Source organism: Leguminivora glycinivorella, chromosome 4 (genome assembly GCF_023078275.1).
Source record: "Leguminivora glycinivorella isolate SPB_JAAS2020 chromosome 4, LegGlyc_1.1, whole genome shotgun sequence".
Classification (NCBI taxonomy): Eukaryota; Metazoa; Arthropoda; class Insecta; order Lepidoptera; family Tortricidae; genus Leguminivora; species Leguminivora glycinivorella.
The window spans coordinates 7,558,452-7,584,626 of record NC_062974.1 but is presented as its reverse complement, the minus strand read 5'-3'; the positions used below and the strand labels follow the sequence as shown (position 1 = coordinate 7,584,626).

Here is a 26,175-nt window from a genome sequence, read left to right as displayed (position 1 = left end):
CGGATTATTTGGCAAGCGGTGCGGTAACCATCGGCAAACAAAGGTCATTCTAATTTGCATTCGACCAGATGTACGGCTTTGATTTGCCGCTTGTCGTACCGTTTGCACCCAAATCTTTGTTCTAGACTACCTATCGCACTAGAGCCTTTACGACCAAATCAAATCAAACAACGTCATACACAGTAGACAACCAACAGGGATTTTATTTCTGACTCATGACTTCTGAGCATAATCGCTGCCAGCTTTCGATTACGCAGTGCAATAGTAAATTATGGATAGAATACATTACTTCGTAATGGTTCATTCCAGGGTCAGTCCGCATAACCATCTCATGGTGATTCACAAAGACGATGAAGAGGAGTTCTTCGCCGAAATACGTGGACTACAAGAGCACACGCTGTACGAGTTTTGGGTGACGGCCGCTACTGCTTCTGGAGAAGGAGAGATGAGCGCTATTGTTGCCAGAAAACCAACACCAAGAGGTTAGTTGACAACAAGGACTATCAGCAGTTACCTGTTTCTTGTCGCTCGTCCTTTGAATTGTTCGAGTACCTAAGTACTTAATCATTCTTCATAAAATTTCCAGCTCCAGCAAAGATCCTCTCGTTTGGCCGTCGCATCGTGGCAGCAGAAGGGTCACGCGTGCGACTTAGGTGTGCTGCTGCAGGCTCACCAACGCCGCTGCGTGTCTGGTCACGGGCGCGGCCGGCGCCACCTCTCGCTATCGACCCAAGGATAGTTGTGAAGGACCAGGTCATCATTATACAGAGTAAGTTCAGATACCGATCACAGCGTAGCTCAACCGTTCCTTTGTGGCGAGGCCAAAATCAGATGACATGTCATTGCGAAATTCTTGAAGGTCATAAATTGAAATAGGTACAATTTTTTGACAAAATGAAAGGTTATGGACACTAAACTATATAGTAAGGGATCTGTAATACATTACCTCTTTCTGCCTCGTCTGTTTTCAGTTATACTCAGTCAGTATATCTCTTTTCATTTTAACACAGCTCAGGCCTGCGTCGTTTACTTATTCAGCAAAGGCACTTTAAACCTATTTCAGAACTGGACCGCAGCTTAGCTGACAACTACACGTGTACAGTAAGCAACCCTTGGGGCGAGGAGCGGGTGACGTGGGAGGTTCGAGCGTTGAGTCCCGTCCCTCGCCCATCGATCAGGCTGGTCGGCGCTGCGCCAGCGCGGCTGTCCTTGGCTTGGGATGCGCCTCCTAGTCCTGTGCATAGTAAGCAGCTTATGGCAATATACACAAACGTATGTTAAAGAAGTTGTAGAAATACGTAAGAGTTCCGCGCTCTAAGTATCCTAGAAATTCGGCTAGACAGTTATAAATAAAAAAAAAAACAATTTTAATTCAGGCAAAAGACCCATATAAAAATAAAAGTGACAATACAGTGTAAAAAAGTATAAAAATATACATCCACATCCACAGGTTATACGCTAGAGTGGACGCGCACAAACGAAATCGGCTGGGCTGTAACGCGACTGCCGGGTGAAATACGCGCATATACGTTGGAACGACTCGCGTGTGGGGCTGCGTACAGAATACGACTGCGCGCTCACAACGCTGCCGGGCCCAGTGAGCCGAGCGATGAGCTTGTGCTATCTACGAAGGGTGGACGTGAGTACCTGTTCACACTTTTTTATCTCCTTTGTGAACTAAGCCGGCTGAGCTAATTCACGGCCATATGCTTTGATCAATCTAAGCATAATCGGAATTAAATTTATGTATGTTATTACCTGTGTTTCCAGCTTCAAAAGCGGCAGCAGAAAAAGACCTCATCACCACCAACAGCACCTGCGTCCGGCTGAACCTCCTAACATGGGACAGCAATGGTTGCCCCTTAAGCCAGCTTCAAGTCTCCATCCGCGGGTTCGACGAATCAGCGTGGCGGTCGGGCGCCGCAGGCCCGGCTGAACCGCTGGTGTGGTGCGACCTGAATCCTGGGACGTGGTATCATTTGAAAGTGGTGGCGACTAATTCCGCTGGGACTACTGTTGGGACGTATTATTTTTCGACGCTTACTGAGGAGGGTGGTAAGTTGCGAATTTTCAATGACTTCATAATCAATAAGATAGACGCTCCAGAATAGAGTTATTCTTGCGTAAATATTTATTATTTATTTATTACTTATTTATTTAAGGAGTACCAACAGCTTTTTAACACAGATAATACAACAAACATTAAAACAAAAAGCCAATTACAGGAACTCACAGGTAGTGATAGAACAAAAATAAAAAGATGTACACACATTCGTGTCACCGCACACGCGAACATAAGAAGAGAAAATGGGAAAAAAAAGTTTTAGCAGGAGAAATTAAATTTCACGATTTCGCCAACTTTAAAAAATACACTTTGTGAGATTCTTTGTGCAGGTACCTACCTATGTACTCGTAGTTAATTTATCGTTCACACTTTAACAAAGACTCAACGTCTTTTTTTTTTCCTCCTCTAAAGTTACTGGGTCCGAATTTTACCTAAGAAAAAGTCATAATTGTCGTAAAAATCGCTGACTACTGATGATACTGTCTGATTAAAATTTCGTCATGGATTGCAGAGCGCATCCCAGCACCAGCTCACTTCCCACCAGGCAGCGGTGGTGGGGAACACACCACCTTAGTCATGGCAGGCGCAGGTTGTGCCTTACTCACTGCGCTGCTGTTGCTGGCCATCCTTGCGTGGAGGAGAAGGTAACTATTGAAGTGGAATGTTGTGAAAATGTATGGTGTATCGAAACGTTAGACTTCACTTCCTTGCGACGCGTAGGTTTCAATTTCAAGAACAAAGTAACGACGTAGCACATAAATCATTTCTATCAGTCTAGACATGAAAAAAACAGTAATGGACACATGCATTCTACCTTGTCTGACATATGCCTGTCAAACCTGGGTGCACACTGACAAGAACAAAAGAAAAATTAGAACATGTCAACGGGGTATGGAAAGGAGCATCTTAAATATAAAACTAAAAGACAAAGTTAATAGCAAGCACATCAGATCAAAAACAAAGCTCATAGACGCATTAGAGTTCATACTGAAACAAAAATGGAGATGGGCTGGCCACATAGCGAGAATGACTGACGACAGATGGACTAGTAAAATCACCAAATGGCCAGGACCATATGGAAAGAGAAAACCTGGAAAACCAAAAACAAGATGGTCAAAAGACATTACAGAAATAGCGGGGGAGAGTTGGCCAGTTAAGGCCAAAGACCGAGATAAATGGAAAATCATGGAGGAGGCCTATACCCGACAGGGGTCCTTGATATAAACTAGAGATATATATTAAATCATACATGTAAACTCTGATAAGGAAATAAAAAGGCTTTATTATTATTATTTGTATGTCTTTCTCATCACGGAACAATGGTGTTCCGGACCTTTGGGAGGCGTGCGCGGGGCCGAAGCCAACACGTAGAGACCCTTTCGACACTTTAATGAAACGAAAATGTAAACGAAGGGGTACACCGAGCGGATGTTGACCTTGCCCGTATCATGGGACACACGCAGAGGCAACACCCGCCAGGGTGTAAGGACTATTTGAGAGTTAATGGAATCTAAAATGAACTGGTCTATTTTGATGAAAGTGATGGACTAATTACTGGGCTATGGATAAAAAACCGGACGCCTGCCTAATAAAACGGTATCCAATTTTATTTCCGGCAGACGGTGACTCGTCCCCACAAGATGGGCCCCCACAAAAAGCGACATCCAAGATGGCTCAAGGGCAACACCGGTGTCAGAACTCAAGGGTGTCGAGAGGTGTACACCGCTTTCTGCCCAGTGGCTGTTAAGCCACTGCACCAACTCGCGTCTTATGCAAATTTGCACCCCTGGGGCATATAGCCCTAACGACTCCACTCTGGACGGCCAGCCAAGGCAAGCCAGAGGTAGAGAGTACTGTCCCACCCACCCGCCTTACGGGTAACAGAACTCCCCAGGAGCACTCGGGTACGTGGGGTCGCTGTTCCCCAACAGCTCGCCACAAGCTGCCCTGCGTTGACTGATTGCACTGGTAAAACCAATGGGCGATGGGGTCGTCACATCCCTACGCCTTTATTATTATTATTACATAAATCATTTATACCTAAGTACATACATCCATCCATCCTGATCTCCATAGCGTAGGTAAGTACGCAATCAGACCAGGTGCCGCAGCCGAATGGCATTTCTGCGACGCGAAACGTAAACGAAACACCGCGAAAGGTAGTCTGGCTCTGTCACGCCAATACGCAAGAGCAATAGAGATAGATATCTACGAACGTTTCGTTTCGTGAGCGTTTGTGCCATTCGGCTACATGCCCAGTAGTGGAGATCTAGGCAGAAGTAAACTTAAGTTGTTTGTACCTGGAGTGACCTAGTTCAGATTAAAGTCGAGTATGAACTAGGCAGAAGTCTCTTTTAACTGACAGTGTGACATTTGATTGCAGTGAACCCGCATCTTGTTTACGCAAAGGCTACGAACCGGGCGAATCGGAGGACAAAGCTATCGAACCCCGAGATAATCGCCGAAACTGCCAGCAAGTTTATACGTCGTCCCCCGGCAAGCCGCCGCCATCGAAAGAGCAGCAAGGTAATCGTCAAATATTTCTTATAAGCTTTGGTATCCTAAGCGTAATGCATGACCGTTTTTGTCGCCATCAAGCAACTCAATATTAATTATACTTAAAATTCTACGAGTCTCGAACATGACAAAATACTTAGGTACCATGGCTGCGTGCTCTAACAGGTAGATCTAAGAATTGAGTGACCCACATCATTTTGATATGATGAAGCAAATCAATACCTTTAGAACCTCGACATTGGACGTACGATACAACCATAATAGTGATAGATCCCTAAACCAAATCTGTGACCTGTGTCGCTCCGATGCCACCTTTCCCTGGTCTACTTTCGTAGATATTTAAAAATATTTTAAGCGGGTTACTCACGTGTTAAGTCGATATAACGTTCGACATGTTTCGATCCATTTCCGAGGATCTTTCTCAAGAGTAGCGACCCCGCCTTTACGTGTCGAGAGCGCGACGCATACTCCGGGCGCTCGCTCTGCATGCGCGGTTGCTGAGGGCGTGCAGAGGGGGGGTCGGCGGCGCGGGAGACGTCACCGTACTTTCGTAGATACTCGTACCTACAACTTTCCAGATATGAAAGTTGACAAACATACCTTATATTACGCTATTACAGAAATGTACGAGATCAGCCCGTACGCGACGTTTAGCATGTCCGGAGGCGCGACGGGGCCGGCGCGCGGCGGCGCGGCGACGGGCGCCACGCTGCGCACGTTCGGCCGCGCCGAGCCCGCGCCGCTCGCCGCCGCGCCGCCGCCGAGCAAGCAGCGCTCGCTCACTAACGCAGGTGTGTGTGTGTGTGTGTGAATATTTAGCCTACTAAATATATCAGTGTTACTAGCCGTACGAGCACGTCTGTATATCAGCCACGATCAGCATGTCGGGAGGCGCGCCGCCGCCGAGCAAGCAGCGCTCGCTCACTAACGCAGGTGTGTGTGAATATCTAGCCTACTACATCAGTGATACTAGCCGTACGAGTGTCTATATCAGCCACGATCAGCATGTCCGGAGGCGCTACGAGGCCGCCGCGCCGCCGCCGAGCAAGCAGCGCTCGCTCACTAACGCAGGTGTGTGTGTGTGTGTGTGAATATCTAGCCTAATACATCTGTGTTACTAGCCGTACGAGTACTCAATATCAGCCACGTTCAGCATGTCGGGAGGCGCGACAGGGCGCTCGCTCAATAACGCAGGTGGGTCAAATATTCGATTCTCTACCCTACAGGCGATGGAGTTAGCCGTGGACCTCAACGCTTTGGGCAATGGAGCATAGTAAAAAAGTGACTACTTATTCGTTTGAGAAGGACAATAATTGTGTCGCGTATAGTTTCAAACTTGGGTAAATCCATTCTGCTTTAAGGTTGAATATGTAAAAAATATAATAAAATTCGAAAGATATTCAACATTATAGCAGAATAGATTTACCCAAGTTTGAAGTCAAGCGACACAAGTTCAAATAAAAGTTATGAGTCTTAAAAGATTCTCCAAACCAAAAAGGTATTTTTTCGCCCAATTCTACCTAACTACTACTAAATCCTCATATCACACGTAATTACGTATACCCACAGTCGGGTTAAACAGGCAAATTGAATTATTACGGGATCTACTAAGATTGAAAACCTCCGGGACAGGAATCCGGTAGCCATAATTGGTCTATTTGTCCATATAACTCATGGTATAAGCTACCGACATGTCTCTAAGCTTTATTTTCTCTTTCAGATGAATACACATTATCACGAGCCATGACGCTGCTGGTGCGGCGTTCGGAATCGGACTCCGATTCGAGCGGCTCGCCCTGCGCGGAGTGCACGTCTGGCTCGTACCGCATACCCCAAACTACACCTAAAGGTAGGTTTTGATAGAAGACCGATTTTCATGAAACATGGCTAAGAACACTCCCGACTAACTCAGCTTTCAGACAAAAAAAACTAAATCTAAATCGGTTCATCCGTTCGGGTGCTACGATGCCACAGACAGACACACACACACAGTTAGACTGACAAACAGACAGAGAGTCCCCGTCGTTTTTGCGTCGGGGGTTAAAAATATACTACAAAATACCAAAATTCGCTATACCGATATCCCATAAAAAAATCATTCAATTATTTTTTTATTATTCCTAACCCTCGCTTCTAAAACCAAATTACGTATACGTTCTCAAACAGTAGAACGTCTATATTCCAGTAGCAGAGGAGGTGTTCCGCGCCGTGACGGACTCTTCGGCGGAGTCGGCGTCGACGGGCGACGCGCGCTCGCTGTCGGCACGGGCGCACGACAAGGCGCGGCGGCGTCCGCGGCGACACCACGCGCCGCAGGCTACCAGGTGCGTGAGACAGTGTAGTTCAGTAGCAAAAAGTTACCTACTTCAAGCCTACGCCTAAGCCTAGTTACCTACTCAAGGTACCACATGTGTAAAAACACTATAGTTCAGTAGCAGAGTTCTGGGCTGTGATAGTCTCGGCGGAGTCGGCGTCGACAAGGCGCGGCGGCACCGCACCACGCGCCGCAGGCTATACCAGGTGTGTGACAACACTAGTTCAGTAGTACAGGTACGCGCCGTGACTGTCTCTTCAGTGGATATCACGCGCCTCAAGCTGCTATGTGTGGAAGAACAACTATAGTTCAGTAGCACGTAGCATAGCATAATTGTGGGGCCACTGTAGTCCTGTGAGGAGTTCCGTGCCGTAATTAACACTGCAGCGGAGTGCCGTCGGCGGTTGTATAGGATTGTATACCTACATACCATTTAAATATATGAACATAAACATAGTGCTACTTACTCGTAAATAATAAATAAGTAATAAATATTGGGGACACCTTACACAGATCAACTTAGCCCCTAACTAAGCAAAGCTTGTACTATGGGTGCTAAGCGACGATATACATACTTAAATAAATACATACTTATATACATAGAAAACATCCATGACTCAGGAACAAATATCTGTGCTCATCACACAAATAAATGATGCCCTTACCGGGATTCGAACCCAGAACCGCGGCTTAGCAGGCAGGCAGGTTCACTACCGACTGAGCCAGACCGGTCGTCAAACACACTTATTACATACGCTACAGTTGATGATAAAATTTATTTATTTTATTGGTATTCAGGATAACAACAGCCGTAAATATAACTAAGACATACTACTGCTTACGTATAAGAAGGCCAATAACAGTCATCCATTAAATTACATTTTGTAAGAATTAAATTAACTAAATGTTATATAAACAATCAAAATGTGCAATACACACAAATGCTCCAACGGCTTAAGTACATACAGGTTGTTGATTAAGTATTCTTATAATTACGTAACTTAAGGCTTCAATAGCTATCCACCTACTTAATTCATTAGAATACTAGTATAAATACCCATAAATACTCATAAGTCAGACACCAACAAAACTTACGTCAAGAATTTACAATTGGGACCGTGCGCGACGACACGCCACGTGACAGGTGACCATTATGGACAATATTGTCGCTGCTGTTAAGCGAGAAGTAAGTAAAAATTGTGAAAAAATTAATGAAATCTTGTGTTATTTTACTATATAAGACAATTTTGGACGATGGTGGTTACAACATTATCGCCAATAACATTAAAATTGTTGTTTTCAGTGAGAAATAAACAAACTGGTGACTAAAACGGGGTTTCGTGCCATCGCTCACGAAATCATTTTCCAACCTAAGACAATGAATAAAGACAAGAAATGGTGCTAGCTGGGCATTTTCTATAGATTGAAGACTTTTTTCCACCATTTGTACCTATGTGCAATAAAGTATAAAATAAATCATTGGTTTTTGAAATTGTTGATCAGTTCACTGCTATGCTATGTCATTTTCATAGGCTAACTATAGGTATTATAAATATCATTTACAGGGTACAGGTTTATTGTAAAATAAAAACAAACTAGCTATAATAACTTTTAATTATAGTATACATTACAAAAACTTGTTTCATTTACTTGAAAATATTGGAGGTTTAGCAGATATCACATCAAATATGTAATCATCAATGCGATGAAATAAGTTCTCAGGAATTTTATTTAAAATGTGATAAACCTTCAGCGGATGGACTACTTCTGCTTTTATTGTTCTCGTGCTCCTTCGTCCGATTGAAACGTCGATATTTACGCATTTTCGTCAATCCGTTTCGATTTGTACACATGAGCACACTTAAGGAAACAAATAAAATGATTTTGGAACATAACTGGGATTGGCTTCCACATCGGCTTTTCTACCTCCAATAAAATGTGCACTATGAATTCACCGTAAATTCAATGCAATACTTGTATCAAAAGATTACGCACTTTTAAGTAACACTTCAGAGGTTGGACGACACTTTTCTTCTTACGGCAATTATTCACTTAAACGGTGGTTTCGTTTTCACCACGGTCATGGAAATAGCTAAAATTTTGTCGATATTTTTCTTGGAGTTATTACAATTCACCATAACAAATTTTACTAGGCCCATATTAAATTTATCTCAAAAACTATATGAAAATGTTTACAGCAATATGGATTTGACAGCGTAAGTCAGCGACTAAGATGTCAATTTTGGCCGTAGTGTGCGCTGTGATCGTTTTAGCTACCCCCTCCACCCGCTTTGCACCCTGCCAATAGTACCATGGCCGATAAATAGCTTAGCATTCCCCTAGTACCCAGTAAAAGTTACGAAGCAATTAATATATAAAAGTAAAACTACCTATAACCTACTCTAATACTGATTTTATTTTATTTTTTGATTTTATTATTCATTTAAGTTTCATTAAAATTTTCGTTTTCACTGAGCAAAATAGCATAAATATCTTTTTTATATCTATGTTTCGACCCTATAAAAGGATCAGAAGAGGAAAATTCGGTGTTATACAAGTGAGGGATCCTAGATAGAACGGAGTTCGAACCATAGTTAGTAGTGTGAAAGGGAACATGAAAGAGAGTTGTGTGTCGGGTTCGCCGCCTTGGGAAATGGGAAATAATCAACTATAAAAACGAGTTGCATTGAGAAGAGCAAATCTCGTATGCCTTAGTCAAATTACTGCAACCACGACATCTATCGCCCATTCCCGAAACTAAGCACAGCGGGATATTACTATCTTTGTAAGAGAAAACTCATCCATCCCTACAACCCCTCTTGATGCCCTCTAGTTATGCCGCAACCTTCTCAGTTCCTACCACAAACGCTAGATGGCGCTAACATTAAAACAAAATATTTCTGTTTTCAGGTATCAACAGCGCCAAGAGCAAGAAAGGAGAGATTTTACGATACACGTTTAACATAAATGACAATAAAGACTGCTATAAGCAAAAATAATCAGAATTATAGAATGTTAATTAGATAGATATAAAGATACATTAAGTCTAAGACTGTAAATATTTCGAGTTTTGTAAATTTTATTACAAAAACCAAGGCCTATTTGGAATTAAAAATTAAGTCGGGACTCAAAGTATCATCGATAAAATGGAATTAATAACAAAATTCGAAAATTGTTTTGTTACGTAGTTTTTAAGTATTTGATACTATAGCGTATTTCATAAGATATCACAAAGCCCGGAGGTGAATACAATATGTATTATTTTTTCTTACAGTGTCATGTGTTTCACTGTCAAATCACATACATTTGTGAGTGTGTTTAGTAAAAGGTCCCACTTTGTCGGTTACCATTAAGGCAAGATTTACTTGCATCTTTATATGAATGAATGAAACTGACAAAGCGGCTTTATAGCAATCGACAAAGTGGGACGTTTTCCCGTGCACACTCACATTTTTCGAAGATGTATACATACAAATGCTGTACTCCGTACTTGCAGCAGTTGTGGTGGCGACATCTGTCTTAACTTTCATTTTGCCACCACATTCCATATTTGACGGTGATAACACTTCTGCATTTTATGTTATCAATTTCTCTAGATGGTTATGCCGTGTCTTGCGTGGGCGACGGTCGCGCGACCGACGCCGTCGCGTCTCATACTTCCATATCGATAAGGTTTGATTTCGTATGCGTCGCATCGCCGTCGCGCGACCATCGCGCGACCGTCGCCCACGCAAGCCACGGCGTTAGCTTGAACAAGCAACCTGGCCAGAAATATATCGTCACTACTTTTAAAAAATCTCGTATCTCACGCTGCTCCTCAAAGTTAAAACGCAGTAAGTCTATATGCATTCCATACATACTTACTACAATTTTCTTTTCATTGACAGACGAAGATACAAGTTTTTTTAAAAGGAGTGACGATATGACTACGCGCCATGTTGCGGAATTTTATTAGAACTATTTTCTTCATACTACTGAACTGTCACCGCATACATCAGAATAACAGCGCCCTCTTGACAATATCAATAGTCTTTTTTTTATTTTATTTTTTTATTATATACTGGCCAGTGATTGACCTTAGTCACACCTGATGGAAAGTGACGACAAGGCCGAGGTTGTAGCTCACTGGTTCAGTAATTATATTTCTGGCCAGGCTCTATACAGTTTCAGCCCGTCTAAGCTAAATCTGCAATGGAATACTTAATATACCAATGATTACCATAGACGACGGTCATTATCTGAAATGAATGCTGGTTTTGCCATATTTTTCAGCAGGTATCATCACAGACGGTTTCCGACGATGAATTAGGAAATTACATGAGACATGATCCGTTTTATTATGGAAAAGATAAGTAAAATTATAAAATACAATAAATTTAAGGAACTAAGTGAATTTTTAAAGACGGTCATGAACGCAAGGTTTGCTACTTAATTAAAAGGACAATATCTCTTTCGTAAGTAATATAAATATTTTTTTAAAGATTGTAAGTTTTTGATCAATCCCGACCACCAAAATTTTGTACATACAATTACATACCAACTTACATATCGTAACCACAGTTAAATCTGGCATTTGTAAATCGTAACATTTAAATAATTGTCCCTAACATATAGATAATAAAAATAAAAACTGGTGCAATGCAATGTTGCCGTAGTTATTTGAATCCAAAATTAACATAATTTTCCTGCCGTAATTTAATAGGTTTATTTTATTGATAACAATTTTACCACTTCTCTGACTGCCAAAAGACTAAAATATTATTATTATTTTAATAAGTATGACTTGACTGACAATTAGGAGTCAAACGAGAACACCCTTTAACATTCACTGCCTAGACGTTAAATATACAATTGTAAATATAGTTTGTAAGGAAGAACAAGTAAAAATGGCAATCAATAAATAATGAAGTTGATTATACATTATACGTTCGTTGTTTCATTTCATTCACCATACAAAATGGATCGTCTTAGGATATATGATTGAACCTGCACAAAACATAATAAGCCCTCCTTGCCGCCTTGCCGGAGGCTACATTTCCGAGCTCATTAACCCGGCAACCTTCAAATCAAAGGTAAACAGACATCTTCTGGGCGAGCTCACTCCATCGTAGGCCACGTCTTTGCCTTTGGCTAGTCTGTGGCCAAGAGTAAGCCCATTTATAATTACCTTTATTAAAAAAAAAAGGAATAAATGCATGAAGAAGAAAGATAATTATTAAATTCAATGGATTTTATTAATTGAATAGATAATCTTACATATTAATAAATAATAACACTGAATACATATATAGTTAGTGTTGCCATACGTAGAAAGCGTAATAAAATGATTTATAAAATGTTACAAAAGTGGTAGTAGTTTACTAGCCTTACTTCAAATAGTAGACTCCAAGGCAGTCACAGCACATGGCCAAGAAATCTAGCAAACGTATTACCTCCTGTTTAGTATGAACGCAAAGCAGGGTTCTCTTGCCGTCCAACAAATGTCCGCCTCTAGAATTCAATCCCGACAGCATAATTAAGCAGCACCGCAGCGCGTCGCTATGACAACATCGAGTATATAAGCAGCCATAGTATACGTCCAAGAAATCTAAGATACATACTGGTCAGTATGAGCGCGAAGCAGCCTCGCTAGTCGAACGGCAGTACCCTCTCGCCACCCTTCCTCACGGCGCCGCGCGTGCGTTGCTATGGCAACCGCAAGTACTGTCCTACAGCAGCCGTAGTACAAGGTATCTAACAGACATACTGATCAGTAAGAGCTCGAAGCAGCCGCGCTCGTCTAACCCCAGCAGCCTCTCGCTGTATCTCCTCACTGTTGTTAGCGTTCAGTTCAAGCGAGCCGATGGCGGTGATGGCGCGCGCTCGACGCCCTGCCTCGCCACGCCGTGTGTGCGTTGCTATGGCAACCTCGAGTAGCGTGCCGTCCCATAGGCACCCGTAGTACGCGTCCATGGAATCCGACACGTTGGTAATCTGAAATGAATATACAGTAAATGAGTATTTTCATTCATTTTGCAACAAAATTAAGGCAATTTTTTTATAAAATTAAGGCCACCAATAAATGCGACAAATATCAATTAAAAGTACGATCCACCCCAATCCCGACGACACTACACCAGCAAACTAAGGCCTAGGTTCGCTAGATAAGAGTTCATCACCCATCACACGTTTTTTGTACAGGACGCGAAAGTAAAGATATAGATGTATCGTATGTTAGGGTTGGTTGGTAGGTATGCTTTATCAGTGAGACACTTGAATACGCGCGTATAGTCAGGCTCCCTATAGACAATTGACAGAGCGCAGCAGCTTGCATCGAAGCAACCATCAGCGCCCGGTAACAGCTCACTAAACCACCTTGGCCGGACGCGTTAAGACGCTACAGGAGCGAAAATGCTAAAATGGAAAGCCCCCTTTTAATTTGGGAATTCTAGTTTAATATACTAGTGTTATGAACTAGATTTATCGAAAAAAATGTCCATTAAGAACAACTCAGTTAAAAGATATTGCAAAAAAAGTAGCAGGACTATACCTTCTCAGTGATGCACTTGAATGCACGCGTGTAGTCAATCTCCCTAGGCAGCTGGCATAAAGCGGCGGCCTGTGTCGGAGCAGCCAGCACTTGACAACAGCCCGCCGCTCGTTTCACTATGTCGTCCTCGTTACGCGCCTTCGAACTGAAGTATTCGGACCCGGCAGTCAGTGCGCATAGGTAGTGACGAAGCGCGGCGGCGTGGCGGCTTGCTGCTATCTCTGCGTCGCCGTACAGTCGTAACCTGTTACCGTTAATAAATTAATAATCTGTCAATGGATGTTGACCACGATCATGTAAAAATAGGTCGATCTAGGCTGCTGCCGATGTCTGCTGGCTGACACGGGTTCACGGGTACACACGTAAAATCCATCGCATCACGCTTCTGCAGCAGTTAGCGTTCCTTGGAATCCGCACGAATATCCGTGTAGAAATCGTCTTTTGTTTACCGTCAGTATATCAACATCCGATAACGACCTTCGCGGGTGGACATGCACACTTGAACACTGCGGGTGAGCAGGTTAACGAAAAATAGTACAGCATAGTTATGTTTGCTAGCGCCGACTGACGGAAAAGACGCTTTTTACAAGGGTTTTCGGGCGGATCAATATACGTTTTTTAACGTTTACTGGATTGAATCGATTTATTTATCTTTGAAATATATGTAGGACATCCTCCTGTCGATCCCTTTTAGTATCAAGTTACGAATCGCAAACAACTTACCACGAAGTATTGTAGGGGTAGAACTTCAAACTCCTCTCCAGCAGCTCAATCAGCGACTCCAAAACATCCTTAGGATTGTAACTATTGATATTTGCAATATGATTCGGCCAGAGATCTGTGTATTCCACAAGAAGTTCCGAGGAAGGGTCGTCAACAAGAACATTATATATTTTGGCGAGAAGTGATAGAAATACGCTGATTGCGAGCGGGTCTCTTAAACCTTGGGCGACGACTTGGTAGGGGCTGAGATTCTGGAAGCGGTTCGCGTAGTTTGGTATGTGACGGCTTGTGTATGTGAAACGCTTCCGCTGGCTGATAGAATTGTCGAATGTGTTCAGAACTGCAAAATATGAAAATAGGCTTTATAATAAAATTTATAAACACACGGCGATCCTACCACGTGTGGTTTTAGAATTTGAAATCGGGAAACCACATTCGCAATAATATTTATATCTGCTAGGTACAGTCAGCTTTAATAGTAGAGGATAAAACACTTTTCTAAATAAAAATAAATGTAAGTCAAGAAGTATCGTCTTCAAACTTTAGGTTTACAGTTCGACGTGATGTAAAACTGTAGAAATTATTTTATTATTTTTTGTACCTACATTTTTTATGGGTAATGACCGGGAGAAATCAGAGTTATTCCATATTTATTTCATAATATTAGCAGTAAAAAGTTTACGCTGTATTTAAAATTAATCAATGCCAATTGTGACTCCGTTAACAAAGTTGTACTTACCGAAGTCCCATAGCCGTCGCGGCAACTTGCGCGCACCCTTGCCTCGTTGCAGCTCAGCACACGCAATGCACAGCGCGGCAGCAACATCGGCGGCATTCGTCCCACCCGCCCTTTGACTTGCGCCTGGGCCTGTGACTTGTTGCCACACCCCCATGTTCAGCACACCTAGCCACGCTGCCAACACCACCTGCGACATAATCCCAGCTCAAAAATTTTGTTTGTTTACTAGAGAAGAGTACAAATTGGAAAGGCGCGGAAAATTTGGTTAGCCGATTTAGATATTCACAATCATACATTTTTAGAGTAATTTCAGTTCAAAGGCGAAATGCAGTTAACAATCTTTCTTATTAGGCAAGTTGATAAAGACCAAGGTTTTAATAGTTACAAAAAACTCACCTCTTGAAAATAACTTAAATTTCCCATCATTTTAAATGGTTGAAAAGATTTACAGTACCTGTGAGCTTGGAGCGTCCACATCCCTCTCAGCAGCGGAGATAGCCGCTTTGCACTCATTGGTCAGCAGAGTGGAGTTAACTCGATGGTGCGGCCATTCCGACAACATTACTTCGACCTCAAGCAGAAGCATCTCCCAGGCTATTTCACGACACAGCTTGAACAAAGCAGGATCGTTGCCAGCAGCAAGTTGATTACGCGTCTCGCTCTCGACTACTGACAAGAGCGAGAGAGCAGTACGAGCATCACCGGCTTCCCACCGCGCCCGCGCTGCACCAGACATTACCCCGATAAAATCCTGCAAGAACCCTCGCGGGAGTGCCTTTAATGGAACTTTCAGGTTTCCGATAGGCTTGCAATAGAGATTATGCTTCCATAACGGCAATGAAGGTGACAATGTCGCCAGCTTTACCAAAGACATTCGTACATCTTCCGTGCTGGACACCTCTAAGAGCCGCTTCTTCAGCCGCCCTATATCCAACACAGGCGCATTGTATACTAAATCAGCCACATCCCAATTGTTTGTCAGCAACTCGCTAGGTATGTCCATATTTTTGTCGTCACTATTAATCTGATCTCTTCTTAGAACTTCCAACTGCTTCTCGCTAATTAGCTTTGATCGAATTTCCAAAGCTCGATCACCAACATACTTCTCCAAATACTCGTCTATCCTATCTATAGGCAATCTACATTGATACGAAGTGGTTAAATGGAGAAAAAATATCCTCAACCTATTCAAGTCTTCTTCGGATAATCTTGACACCAAAACTGGAGTCAATGCCCAAAAGAGTATATCGAAAAACTGTTCACCTATGGTGTTGAATTTATTTAGAAAATCTGGTTGAGTGGATGGCAATCCACCATCAAGAGCATATCTAACTGCGTTTAATGCTGTCACACGAATCAGCAGGTCTTTGGGTACCGATATAGCACTGATCAAAGCAGCAGCTTGTATATCTAATTCTACAACCTGTCTATGGATCATTGGTATATCTCTAGATAAATTATCTGCTTGGAAAATAGCAATTATGTCTTTGTAATCATTAGAAATTGATTCTTGAAGCCTTTGTAACAAAGACCGCTCTTCATCCAACAAATCTTGGCCCAGATTGAGAGCTCTAATGTAACCAATAATTTCATCTTCTGAGAGACTTGCATAGTTTAAATTCCCCCATGAAATAGTATCATACTCTCCATTACCATAACCTTTACTTTTGATTTCAAATTCAAGAAGTTTCTGGTTTTTTCTGCAGCCCAAAATATGTTTCTTAGCTTCCTCAAGTTGTCCATAGAAAAAGTAATTGTAACAGAGATCAAAATGAATTTGCATTAAAAGCTCATACTGGGTGATACAAACACCAATATCCCAATTATGGGCCATGTTATGCATATCTTCAGTTGGATGTGTAAAAGTGTCCATAACTGGGACTCTGATTTGTAGTGCTTTGTTGCTGTTCCCTTGAGAATCATAATATGCAATGACTTTCTCTAAATATTTTCTGCTTTGAATGCAGTCATTTTCACTAATCCTCAATGATTTTACTTCTTTGGTTTGAGGGTACCCTATTTGAAGTGGAGTATTAGGGCTGTAAAAAGTACAATATATTTTATAAAATTATTAAATATAGGTAGCATTATTTTCACCAATATATTATTAGTGCGTTTTCACATTATCTGATCCAATATCAGATGTAGGACTGCTGTCCCATACATTTAAGCCACCTTTGATTTTTGCCTTTGAAATCTATCCGACATCCAATATCAGATTGGATAATGTGAAAAGCCAGGTCTCAACTTACATGCATGAAAAAGGAGGCTTCGCAAACTTTTCTTTAGAAGTTGCTTTTACAGGATATCTTAAGATCCATCTATGATGTAAAGTCAATGCAAACTGCATTTGTGGCTTCTGAATTATATCCATCGAGATCTCCTAAAATAATACACATACATGTAAAGAATATTTTGTGATAAGAGAAATTCCTACATTACATAGTCAGTAAACGTGCTACACTAACTACATTCATCATCCTCCTTGCATTATCCCAGCATTTTTGCCATGGCTCATGGAAGCCCGGGTTTGGCTTTTGACAACTACATTATGAGTTATTAAACTACAACCTAGATCAAACCTGACTGTAAAAATAAATATCGAAAATAGGTAACATATTAGGTTAATATATGGGTGGCTTTATATGTGATAAAGGTAAAGGGATGTACAAACTCTATACTTTAATAGTCAGAAACGATTTAAAAAATACCTGAGGGGGAACAGGGAACTTGCCATCAGATGCCATAAAAACCAAATCTTGCAGTAGCTTCTGTTGTATGGAAGGTGTTAGTTTAGTTTCAAAAGTATCTGAAAAAATATTTTTAAAATAAATAAGTAAATCCTACACATTTGTGATACCTGCTCTCAAGTTTAGAGTCTAATCATATGCTAAATGCATTCAACTGAAACTTAGAACTTGGAATATGTAAATTTAAAAAATTGGACAGTATTAATTAGAGATGGGCCGAATATGGACTATGCCGAATACGAATATTCGGCCGAACATTCGGTTCAGCTCTTACCGAACCGAACATTCGGCCGAATATTCGGCTACGCCATGTTTTAAAAGGGGATGTTCATTAAACTATTAAATGATTGATAATGGTTACATATGTTTCTACAACTATGTTTTTATGATTTAGTAGATAACTAAAACTTCGTTAAAAGTGTTAAAACCGCTCTAAACTCTCCTCAACTCTTAAACTAAGGTTTTTTATCTTTTTTACACAGCAATTGTATTTATATTTTGACGCATAGGTTTCTCTCTTTTTAGCAATTCCTTTAAAAGCTACTAAAATAGGAGCGTATTATCCAATGGAATACGTAGGATTTACATTAGTTATTTACTTTGTTTATTTGGTAAATATTCGGCAATGCAACCGAATTATTCGGCCGAATACGAACATTGAAAATCTTGCCGAATATGCCGAATACCGAATATTTACCGAATATTCGGCCCATCTCTAGTATTAATATATATTTCAAATTCTTTACCAGATCATGTATGCAAGTAACTACTTCATATAAGTACATAGATTGTTCCAATAATAATGAATAAATAGACTTGTGAACAAAACAACAATGTATTTTTATGAAGAAAATTCCAGTACTGCATACCTTATTATAAAAGACAATATCAATTAGAACCAGAATGCCGTATTGTACTTTAAAAATATTTTAGTACTTACAAAAATATTAAACAGTGAACATTTTAATTAATGAATCTAGGGTTGTACTCACGTTATTATATTGCTATTGCCACAACATGGGCCAATTTGGAGGCCCCTCTTCACTTCTTCTTGGGTCCACGGAGTTTAGCCGCCATGTGAACTCCTATATGCCTAAAGAGGGGCCTCCAATTTGGCCTGAAACATGTCGCAGCAATAGCGATATAATAACGTAAGTAGAACCATAGATTCATTAATTATTTGAATATGTCTCACAAAAGTTTAACATGTATAGTGAAGATTTTGCTTGGTAAATTATTAACCATTGAACATTTTGCTTGATAACTTACCTAATTTCCATTTAAGAGCCGAAGCAATTTTAAGGGCAAGTATTTTAAGTGCAAGCTGTTTTCTTGAAATATTTGGTTGACTATGCAACTTGGACATGGATGTGTGCTCCGAAGCGTTTGGACCGTCCTGAATGCCATTGCTTACATCCACTGTTAGAAATTCTGCTATTAAGTCCGTAGCAGAGGGCTCTGAAAGTTACTAATATGATTTAAATCTACTCATAATCAAACCAGAATGACACATAAACAGAAGTTACTTTTACGGGTTTTAAGATGTATAATATTCAAATACCTGGGTTAGGGTTTTGAAGATGCTCTTGCAAAAGTTTCTGATTCAATAAAAACTCAAACCATAGCATCTTGTCGGTGGATATTCCGGGCATTCCACCCGGTCGTAGCAAATCCACAACCATTATTGTAAGCTTAATACTAAGAGCAAAACTGTGACCCACAGCTTGAAGATATCACGAATTTTGTAGAGTGCAGTTTAGGTACTTGCGAAATAAGGACTTCGTTTCTATGTATATGGAAAGCGTATTAAAATTGCATTAAATTAAGAACGAAAACCATAACAAAATAAAACTGACAAGCCGGCCTAACCTAAACGGATGACATTGACATCTAGAACACATTGTCAAATATGTTCAGTTCAGAAACTAGTGCAAATATGAGCAATCTAGACGGGATGATCAAATCGACCAATTTGAACTCAAATTAAATTGGCGTCAATCTAAAGGTGCTAACGCACGGCCACACAAGCACCGTACCCAAAGAGTAGTATAATATATATGATGGGGCGCGTCTTACGTCCTTCCTATACAAAATGTACTGAGGAGACGTTTTTTGAATTACACTCAGGTGGCGTGGCGCGGACGTCCGTTGCGCGCCCCGAGACACGCAACGCTCTGATGTGGCCGGTCCCTAACAGACGTATGACTGTGCGTAGCCGAAAGCACATACAACAACAAAAAATATCTGTTTCGCAACTATCTATCTCTATCGCACTTGCATAATTGGCGCGACAGAGCTAGACTGCATTTCTGTCGGCGTCCGAGCCGTCCGGCATCGACGATTGCCATTCGGCAACGAAGGCAGGTCCTTTCAAAGTAGGGCTGCCATCCGTCCGGGTTTCCCCGGATTTGTCCTAGTTTGGAGGCCGTCCGGGGGCCGTCCGGGCGGGGAGTCAAGAAGTGTCCGGGGAAAACCCGGACACTTTTCACGTAACCACGTAACGTGCACCTCATTGGTTAACTATCTGTTTACATAATAAAAAAACCGGCCAAGAGCGTGTCGGGCCACGCTCAGTGTAGGGTTCCGTAGTTTTTCGTATTTTTCTCAAAAACTAATGAACCTATCAAGTTCAAAACAATTTTCCTAGAAAGTCTTTATAAAGTTCTACTTTTGTGATTTTTTTCATATTTTTTAAACATAATTATGGTTCAAAAGTTAGAGGGGGGGGGACGCACTTTTTTTTCCTTTAGGAGCGATTATTTCCAAAAATATTAATATTATCAAAAAACGATCTTAATAAACCCTTATTCATTTTTAAATACCTATCCAAAAATATCAAAAATATATCACACGTTGGGGTTGAAATGAAAAAAAATATCAGCTCCCACTTTACATGTAGGGGGGGTACCCTAATAAAACATTTTTTCCATTTTTTATTTTTGCACTTTGTTGGCGTGATTGATATACATATTGGTACCAAATTTCAGCTTTCTAGTGCTTACAGTTACTGAGATTATCCGCGGACGGACGGACGGACGGACAGACAGACATGGCGAAACTATAAGGGTTCCTAGGTGACTACAGAACCCTAAAAAGCGGCCAAGTGCGACTCGGACTCGCCCTCCGAGGGTTCCGTATTCGTACAAGCTTTCAATGGTTAAAACTAATGACTTGACTAGAAGTATAAGTGCTATTTCTCGGTGAATTATCTAACTAATTTACGCGACCTGTATTGTACGATGGTTTTTCAGGTATAATTCTTTATAATGTTAAATGATTTCGACAGTTTTTACTTTATTTGAAAGATAATGTTTTAGCCGTAGAGATGGGCCGAATATTCGGTAAATATTCGGTATTCGGCATATTCGGCAAATTTTCGAATAGTTCGGTTATCTTGCCGAATATTTACCGAATAAACAAAGTAAATAAATAGCGTAAGTTGTTTCGTAATTCGTCGGATAATGAGATCCTATTTCAGCATTCTAAGGAACTACCAAAGGGAGTTAAAAATGCGTTAAAATATAAAATACAATAATTTTGTAAAAAAGTAAAAATAACGTATCTTAAGAAACAAAAACCAAAATTTTCTTATGCACTAAATTATAGGAACATTAAGAGCCTTAGTAAGATATTTTGTATACCCATTACCAATCATTGAAAAGTTTTTAACTGTAAGCCAGAAATTAAAATATGGCTCAACCGAATATTCGGCCGAATGTTCGGTTCGGTAACAGATGAACCGAATGTTCGGCCGCATATTCGTATTCGGCAAAGTCCGTGTTCGGCCCATCTCTAGTTTTAGGTAAAATCTCGTATGATTTTGAAATATGATATGGAAGTATAATATGTATATGAAAGGGTGGTAAAATTAAAAGTTGAAATTGAAAAGTTTTTTATCAATTAAAAAAACAGTTTCCAAGATACACACTCGGTTTAATTTTTCCTGTAATATTTAGCATAAAGCCAATAATATGTTCCGTAAAATTTTCACAATTTTTCATTCGTAAACTTCGGAGATAAGGGGGGCGAGGGGAGAACGGTATTTTTTAACATTTTCCTTCAAAATTCTTTTTTTTTTCTCTAAAAAATTATAAGAAATTAGTTTTGATAATTATGTGCAATTTGAGCTCTTTCTCACGATACCCCCTTTTGACCTAGTAACTTAGTAACCTAAAAAAAGACAAATTATTATTTTTTGTACGAAAAATTGTTTTGTTATTGTTTATTGCAAATGGGCATTTTCGCGAAAAAAGATTCAAAAACTTTTTTGTAAAAGAGGTAAATTTAATGTTTTTCCTACTCAGAATCACGAGCCCTTTCGATCCTACTAGGTAAAAAAAGCGTTCCAAATTTAATTTTTCCACTTCGTTGCCATTTTTCAAACACTTTTTACAGCGGTTACAAAGTGGAAATTACGCAAAATAATAACAAATTTTGTGGCCACTTTTTTGTCTCCTAGGGTTTTTCCTAGATAGAAAGGGCTCGTGATTTTTAGTAGGAAAAACAAATTACACATTGTGTGAAATAAAAAAATAAATGGATGAAAATTAAAGGTCATGTTTTTTAAAAATAAATTCTGACTCGTCCGGGTAAAAAATGAGATTTACGCCATATGTCCGGGTTTTTTAGGGTTCCGTAGTCAACTAGGAACCCTTATAGTTTCGCCATGTCTGTCTGTCCGTCCGTCCGTCCGTCCGTCCGTCCGTCCGTCCGTCCGTCCGTCCGTCCGTCCGTCCGTCCGTCCGTCCGTCCGCGGATAATCTCAGTAACCGTTAGCACTAGAAAGCTGAAATTTGGTACCAATATGTAAATCAATCACGCCAACAAAGTGCAAAAATAAAAAGTGCAAAAATAAAAAACCATCGTACAATACAGGTCGCGTAAATTAGTTAGATAATTCACCGAGAAATAGCACTTATACTTCTAGTCAAGTCATTAGTTTTAACCATTGAAAGCTTGTACGAATACGGAACCCTCGGAGGGCGAGTCCGAGTCGCACTTGGCCGCTTTTTAGGGTTCCGTAGTCACCTAGGAACCCTTATAGTTTCGCCATGTCTGTCTGTCCGTCCGTCCGTCCGTCCGCGGATAATCTCAGTAACTGTAAGCACTAGAAAGCTGAAATTTGGTACCAATATGTATATCAATCACGCCAACAAAGTGCAAAAATAAAAAATGGAAAAAAATGTTTTATTAGGGTACCCCCCCTACATGTAAAGTGGGGGCTGATATTTTTTTTCAATCCAACCCCAACGTGTGATATATTGTTGGATAGATATCTAAAAATGAATAAGGGTTTACTAAGATCGTTTTTTGATAATATTAATATTTTCGGAAATAATCGCTCTTAAAGGAAAAAAAAGTGCGTCCCCCCCCTCTAACTTTTGAACCATATGTTTAAAAAATATGAAAAAAATCACAAAAGTAGAACTTTATAAATACTTTCTAGGAAAATTGCTTTGAACTTGATAGGTTTAGTAGTTTTTTAGAAAAATACGGAAAACTACGGAACCCTACACTGAGCGTGGCCCGACACGCTCTTGGCCGGTTTTTTGTATCTTTGTCCGGGTTTGGCGAAATTCGAGATGGCAGTCCTATTTCGAAGAATACAAATACCTACATGGGCATGGGATGTTGAAATCTATATATGCAGATTAGAGATGGGCCGAATATGGACTTTGCCGAATACGAATATTCGGCCGAACATTCGGTTCAGCTCTTACCGAACCGAACATTCTGCCGAATATTCAGTTACGCCATATTATTTAAGGGGATTCATTAAAACTATTAAATGATTGATAATCGTTACATACGTTACTACAACTATGTTTTTATGATTTAGTGGATGACTAAAACTTAGTTAAATAAAACAACTCTGAATTCTTCTCAACTCTTAAACCACGGTTTTTTAACTTTTATAAAAACAATTATATTTATATTCTAACGCATAGGTTTCTCTTTTTTTAGCAGTTCCTTAAAAAGCTATACTAAAATAAGAGCTTATTATCCAATGGAATTACGTAAGATCTTCATTAGTTATTTACTTTGTTTATTTGGTTAAATATTCGGCAATGCAACCGAATAATTCGGCCAAATACGACCAATTAAAAACTTGCCGAATATGCCGAATACCGAATATTTACCGAATATTCGGCCCATCTCTAATGCAGATCATACTGATCGGGTCTAGAGCCTTTGACTTGCTCGTCCTCGTCAAGACATTGAAAAGGCACACCGAGGCAGCTAGCCAACATCACAATCACATCGCTTCGTAGCTAGCTCTCCCTATGGCTGGTTTTAGTGTCACACGGACGGACCGAGCTAATATGTGTTAACTTCAGGGAGCGTTAGAGTGGCGCGGACGACAACATCAACTTCATTCAAATTGATCACGCTCATCGCTCCGCGCGGACGCTCCGCGTGACATTAAAAACAGCCTATGGGTCTCCCCAAACGTATCGACGCCGGTTCAACGTTCGGCTTTCGCCTACTAAAAATCGCTCGTTAATATAAACATGCGGGTTGCGTTCAACGGCGATGACGCATAAGCGACTTTATAATATAAAGAACATTCATATTATGAACAAGCGATTTTTGGTCGGCTATCGCCGATTCCTCGTCGATATTTTTGAGGAAACCCTAGTATTTCTCTTTTGTAGTGGCGCGAGAGAGTCAGACTGCTGCGTGTCAAATATTGTTACATTGGTTAAGCACGAAGCGCCGTAGATCACTCTAGGGAGTCTTAGAGGTTTGCGAAAGAAACTAAACTGTAATAAAGTCAGCTTAGATGTAATTGTGGTCTAAAGGTCGCGTTCAGGCCTCGTTCTAACTTAAACGCAAGTTCGGGGAGATGTGACGTAATCGTACATTTTACGTAGCGTACAAGCGTAGTGTGGGAAAAAGCAGACGTTTGACCATTTTGCAATGCAATTAAATATGCCGTGAAATAATAGGGGTAGTGCGGAAGAGTATCATATATCATAGCCTATGAATACTCTCAACCTTGAAATGTGTACTTTCTGAGCATTTATGCAGTGTACAGTCTGTGAAATTTCCAAAGAGCATTCGGTTTTTGGGTGAGATCGGGCCTCGGGCGTAGGTAATCGTAAAATCCACATTGATTTGTCTTATTCTCTTATCATCACTGAAATGCAAAATCTCACGCACTGCCAACTATTTTGCATTGATTAAAAAAAAATCTGCGACCTATTTAAAATAAACGTACTACGACATCAAATGATTTATATCTCTCACCTTTTAAATTAGTGCGACCAGTTGTGATGCATTTAATTTGTGTTACGATTAGCATGTAGACTAAACCGCACCTTGTTTAATGATAGGTATGCTTATTACAATCATTTGATATCCATTTGCCGGCAGGATTAGCACATGATTAGCGCGAAAATGTCACCGAGACTAACGTGTGATCTATGTCGTGGTGAGATATGGTGAGGTATCAAAACATCGTTAGAAAACGGCACTAATCTCAATAAGGCTTTTCCGTCTGGGATTTAATAAATGAGGATTTTACCATCTGCGTTGAACGGTCAGATGTCAAACGTTTTTCCACACTCCACAGTAAAGTCAATTTTCGGAATTAGTTTCTAATTTAAGGAGCTTCTAAACTGGCCATATTTTCACTGTAATATGTGGCCGGCAACTATTATTGTCTTTCTCTAATATACGAAGTCCGAAAGAGACACCCATAGTTGCCGACCGCATATTAGAAGTTCTTTTAGGTTTTTATGAAATCTAAATCGAAATTGTGGAAAAATCCCGATACAAATTGTAGGAAGATAATTGATAGTTCTTTTGTTTTACCCAATTTCCTCTTCACCGTCCAGATCTCAATGACAACCCATGTCGTCTGCAAAATCTCCAACTTTTATATGTCAAGATTTAAGCAAAATATGACCTTAACCCGTTCGCACAATGCTCAGACAGGTGCATAAATAATTTTGTACTTTTAGGCAACTTTTCCAATTGATATTCTGGGTAAAGGAATTACTAGCGTTTTGTTCCTGACGTTTTGAGATTGAAAAAAATCATATTATCAGTTTCGGTTATAAGCGAGTACTAACATTACTTAGTGCTTTGTACTTTATTTTCTGAGCAGAGCAGTATCATATTAACTGTGATAATTTAATAAGCAAAGGTGTTCGAATTGGACCTTATGCTTTCGTAATCGTTTCGTAGCTAGACTAGCTAGAGCTCTTCCTATCGCTGAATCTTATGTAGTAGCACGAGCCAAAAGGCGTTTGCGTTGCGTTTCGACCACGTAGCATCAACGATTGTCACTTCGGTTAAGCCGTCAGCAAACACTCACGGTACAATGCTACGGGTGCTACGCCGTAGCACGTATTACTATGGCTACGCCACGCCGCATTCGGAATATTCCGAAAACTTCATACAAATGACGCCCAACTGTTCGATCTCTGATTATTATTTATTGATTTAGTGCATAATGTCAAATATGTTTTTAACTAGGTTAAAAATCTTTAAAACTTGTATCACAGTAACTGCTTCTCAGTTTTCATTACT

General features: G+C 40.4%; 2 protein-coding genes across 2 annotated transcripts in view; one reads left to right on the top strand and one right to left on the bottom strand.

Moving 5' to 3' along the window:
* Positions 1-10,573, top strand: part of LOC125225175 (Down syndrome cell adhesion molecule-like protein Dscam2) — a 51,001-nt gene extending 40,428 nt beyond the window's left edge. Inside the window, exons 20-30 of the mRNA XM_048128756.1 lie at positions 310-482; positions 587-769; positions 1,064-1,243; positions 1,451-1,639; positions 1,771-2,055; positions 2,577-2,709; positions 4,449-4,591; positions 5,203-5,373; positions 6,303-6,431; positions 6,768-6,906; positions 9,807-10,573. Of these exons, the coding sequence (XP_047984713.1) occupies positions 310-482; positions 587-769; positions 1,064-1,243; positions 1,451-1,639; positions 1,771-2,055; positions 2,577-2,709; positions 4,449-4,591; positions 5,203-5,373; positions 6,303-6,431; positions 6,768-6,906; positions 9,807-9,858 (1,777 nt within the window). The 3' untranslated portion in view covers positions 9,859-10,573. The remainder of the gene's footprint in view (positions 1-309; positions 483-586; positions 770-1,063; positions 1,244-1,450; positions 1,640-1,770; positions 2,056-2,576; positions 2,710-4,448; positions 4,592-5,202; positions 5,374-6,302; positions 6,432-6,767; positions 6,907-9,806) is intronic.
* Positions 10,574-12,134: 1,561 nt separating this feature from the next.
* LOC125225839 (integrator complex subunit 8-like) lies at positions 12,135-19,473 on the bottom strand. The gene is made up of 9 exons (XM_048129699.1): positions 19,199-19,473; positions 18,907-19,095; positions 17,599-17,696; positions 17,140-17,270; positions 15,342-16,926; positions 14,888-15,074; positions 14,149-14,488; positions 13,426-13,669; positions 12,135-12,869 (listed from the first exon to the last, which is right to left on the bottom strand). The coding sequence occupies exons 1-9, from the start codon at positions 19,317-19,319 to the stop codon at positions 12,630-12,632; spliced, it is 3,135 nt and encodes a 1,044-aa protein (XP_047985656.1). The 5' UTR covers positions 19,320-19,473; the 3' UTR covers positions 12,135-12,629.
* Positions 19,474-26,175: the final 6,702 nt, after the last annotated feature.

What these genes read in the sequence shown, in the direction of transcription:
- LOC125225839 (XM_048129699.1), bottom strand. Translation starts at nt 19,319, where the DNA reads ATGGTTGTGGATTTGCTACGACCGGGTGGAATGCCCGGAATATCCACC. An exon ending in GGCTCTTAAATGGAAATTAG is followed by an intron (nt 17,697 to 18,906) that starts GTAAGTTATCAA and finishes ATATTTTTTCAG; the next exon opens with ATACTTTTGAAACTAAACTA. An exon ending in TACCCCTACAATACTTCGTG is followed by an intron (nt 13,670 to 14,148) that starts GTAAGTTGTTTG and finishes TAACGGTAACAG; the next exon opens with GTTACGACTGTACGGCGACG.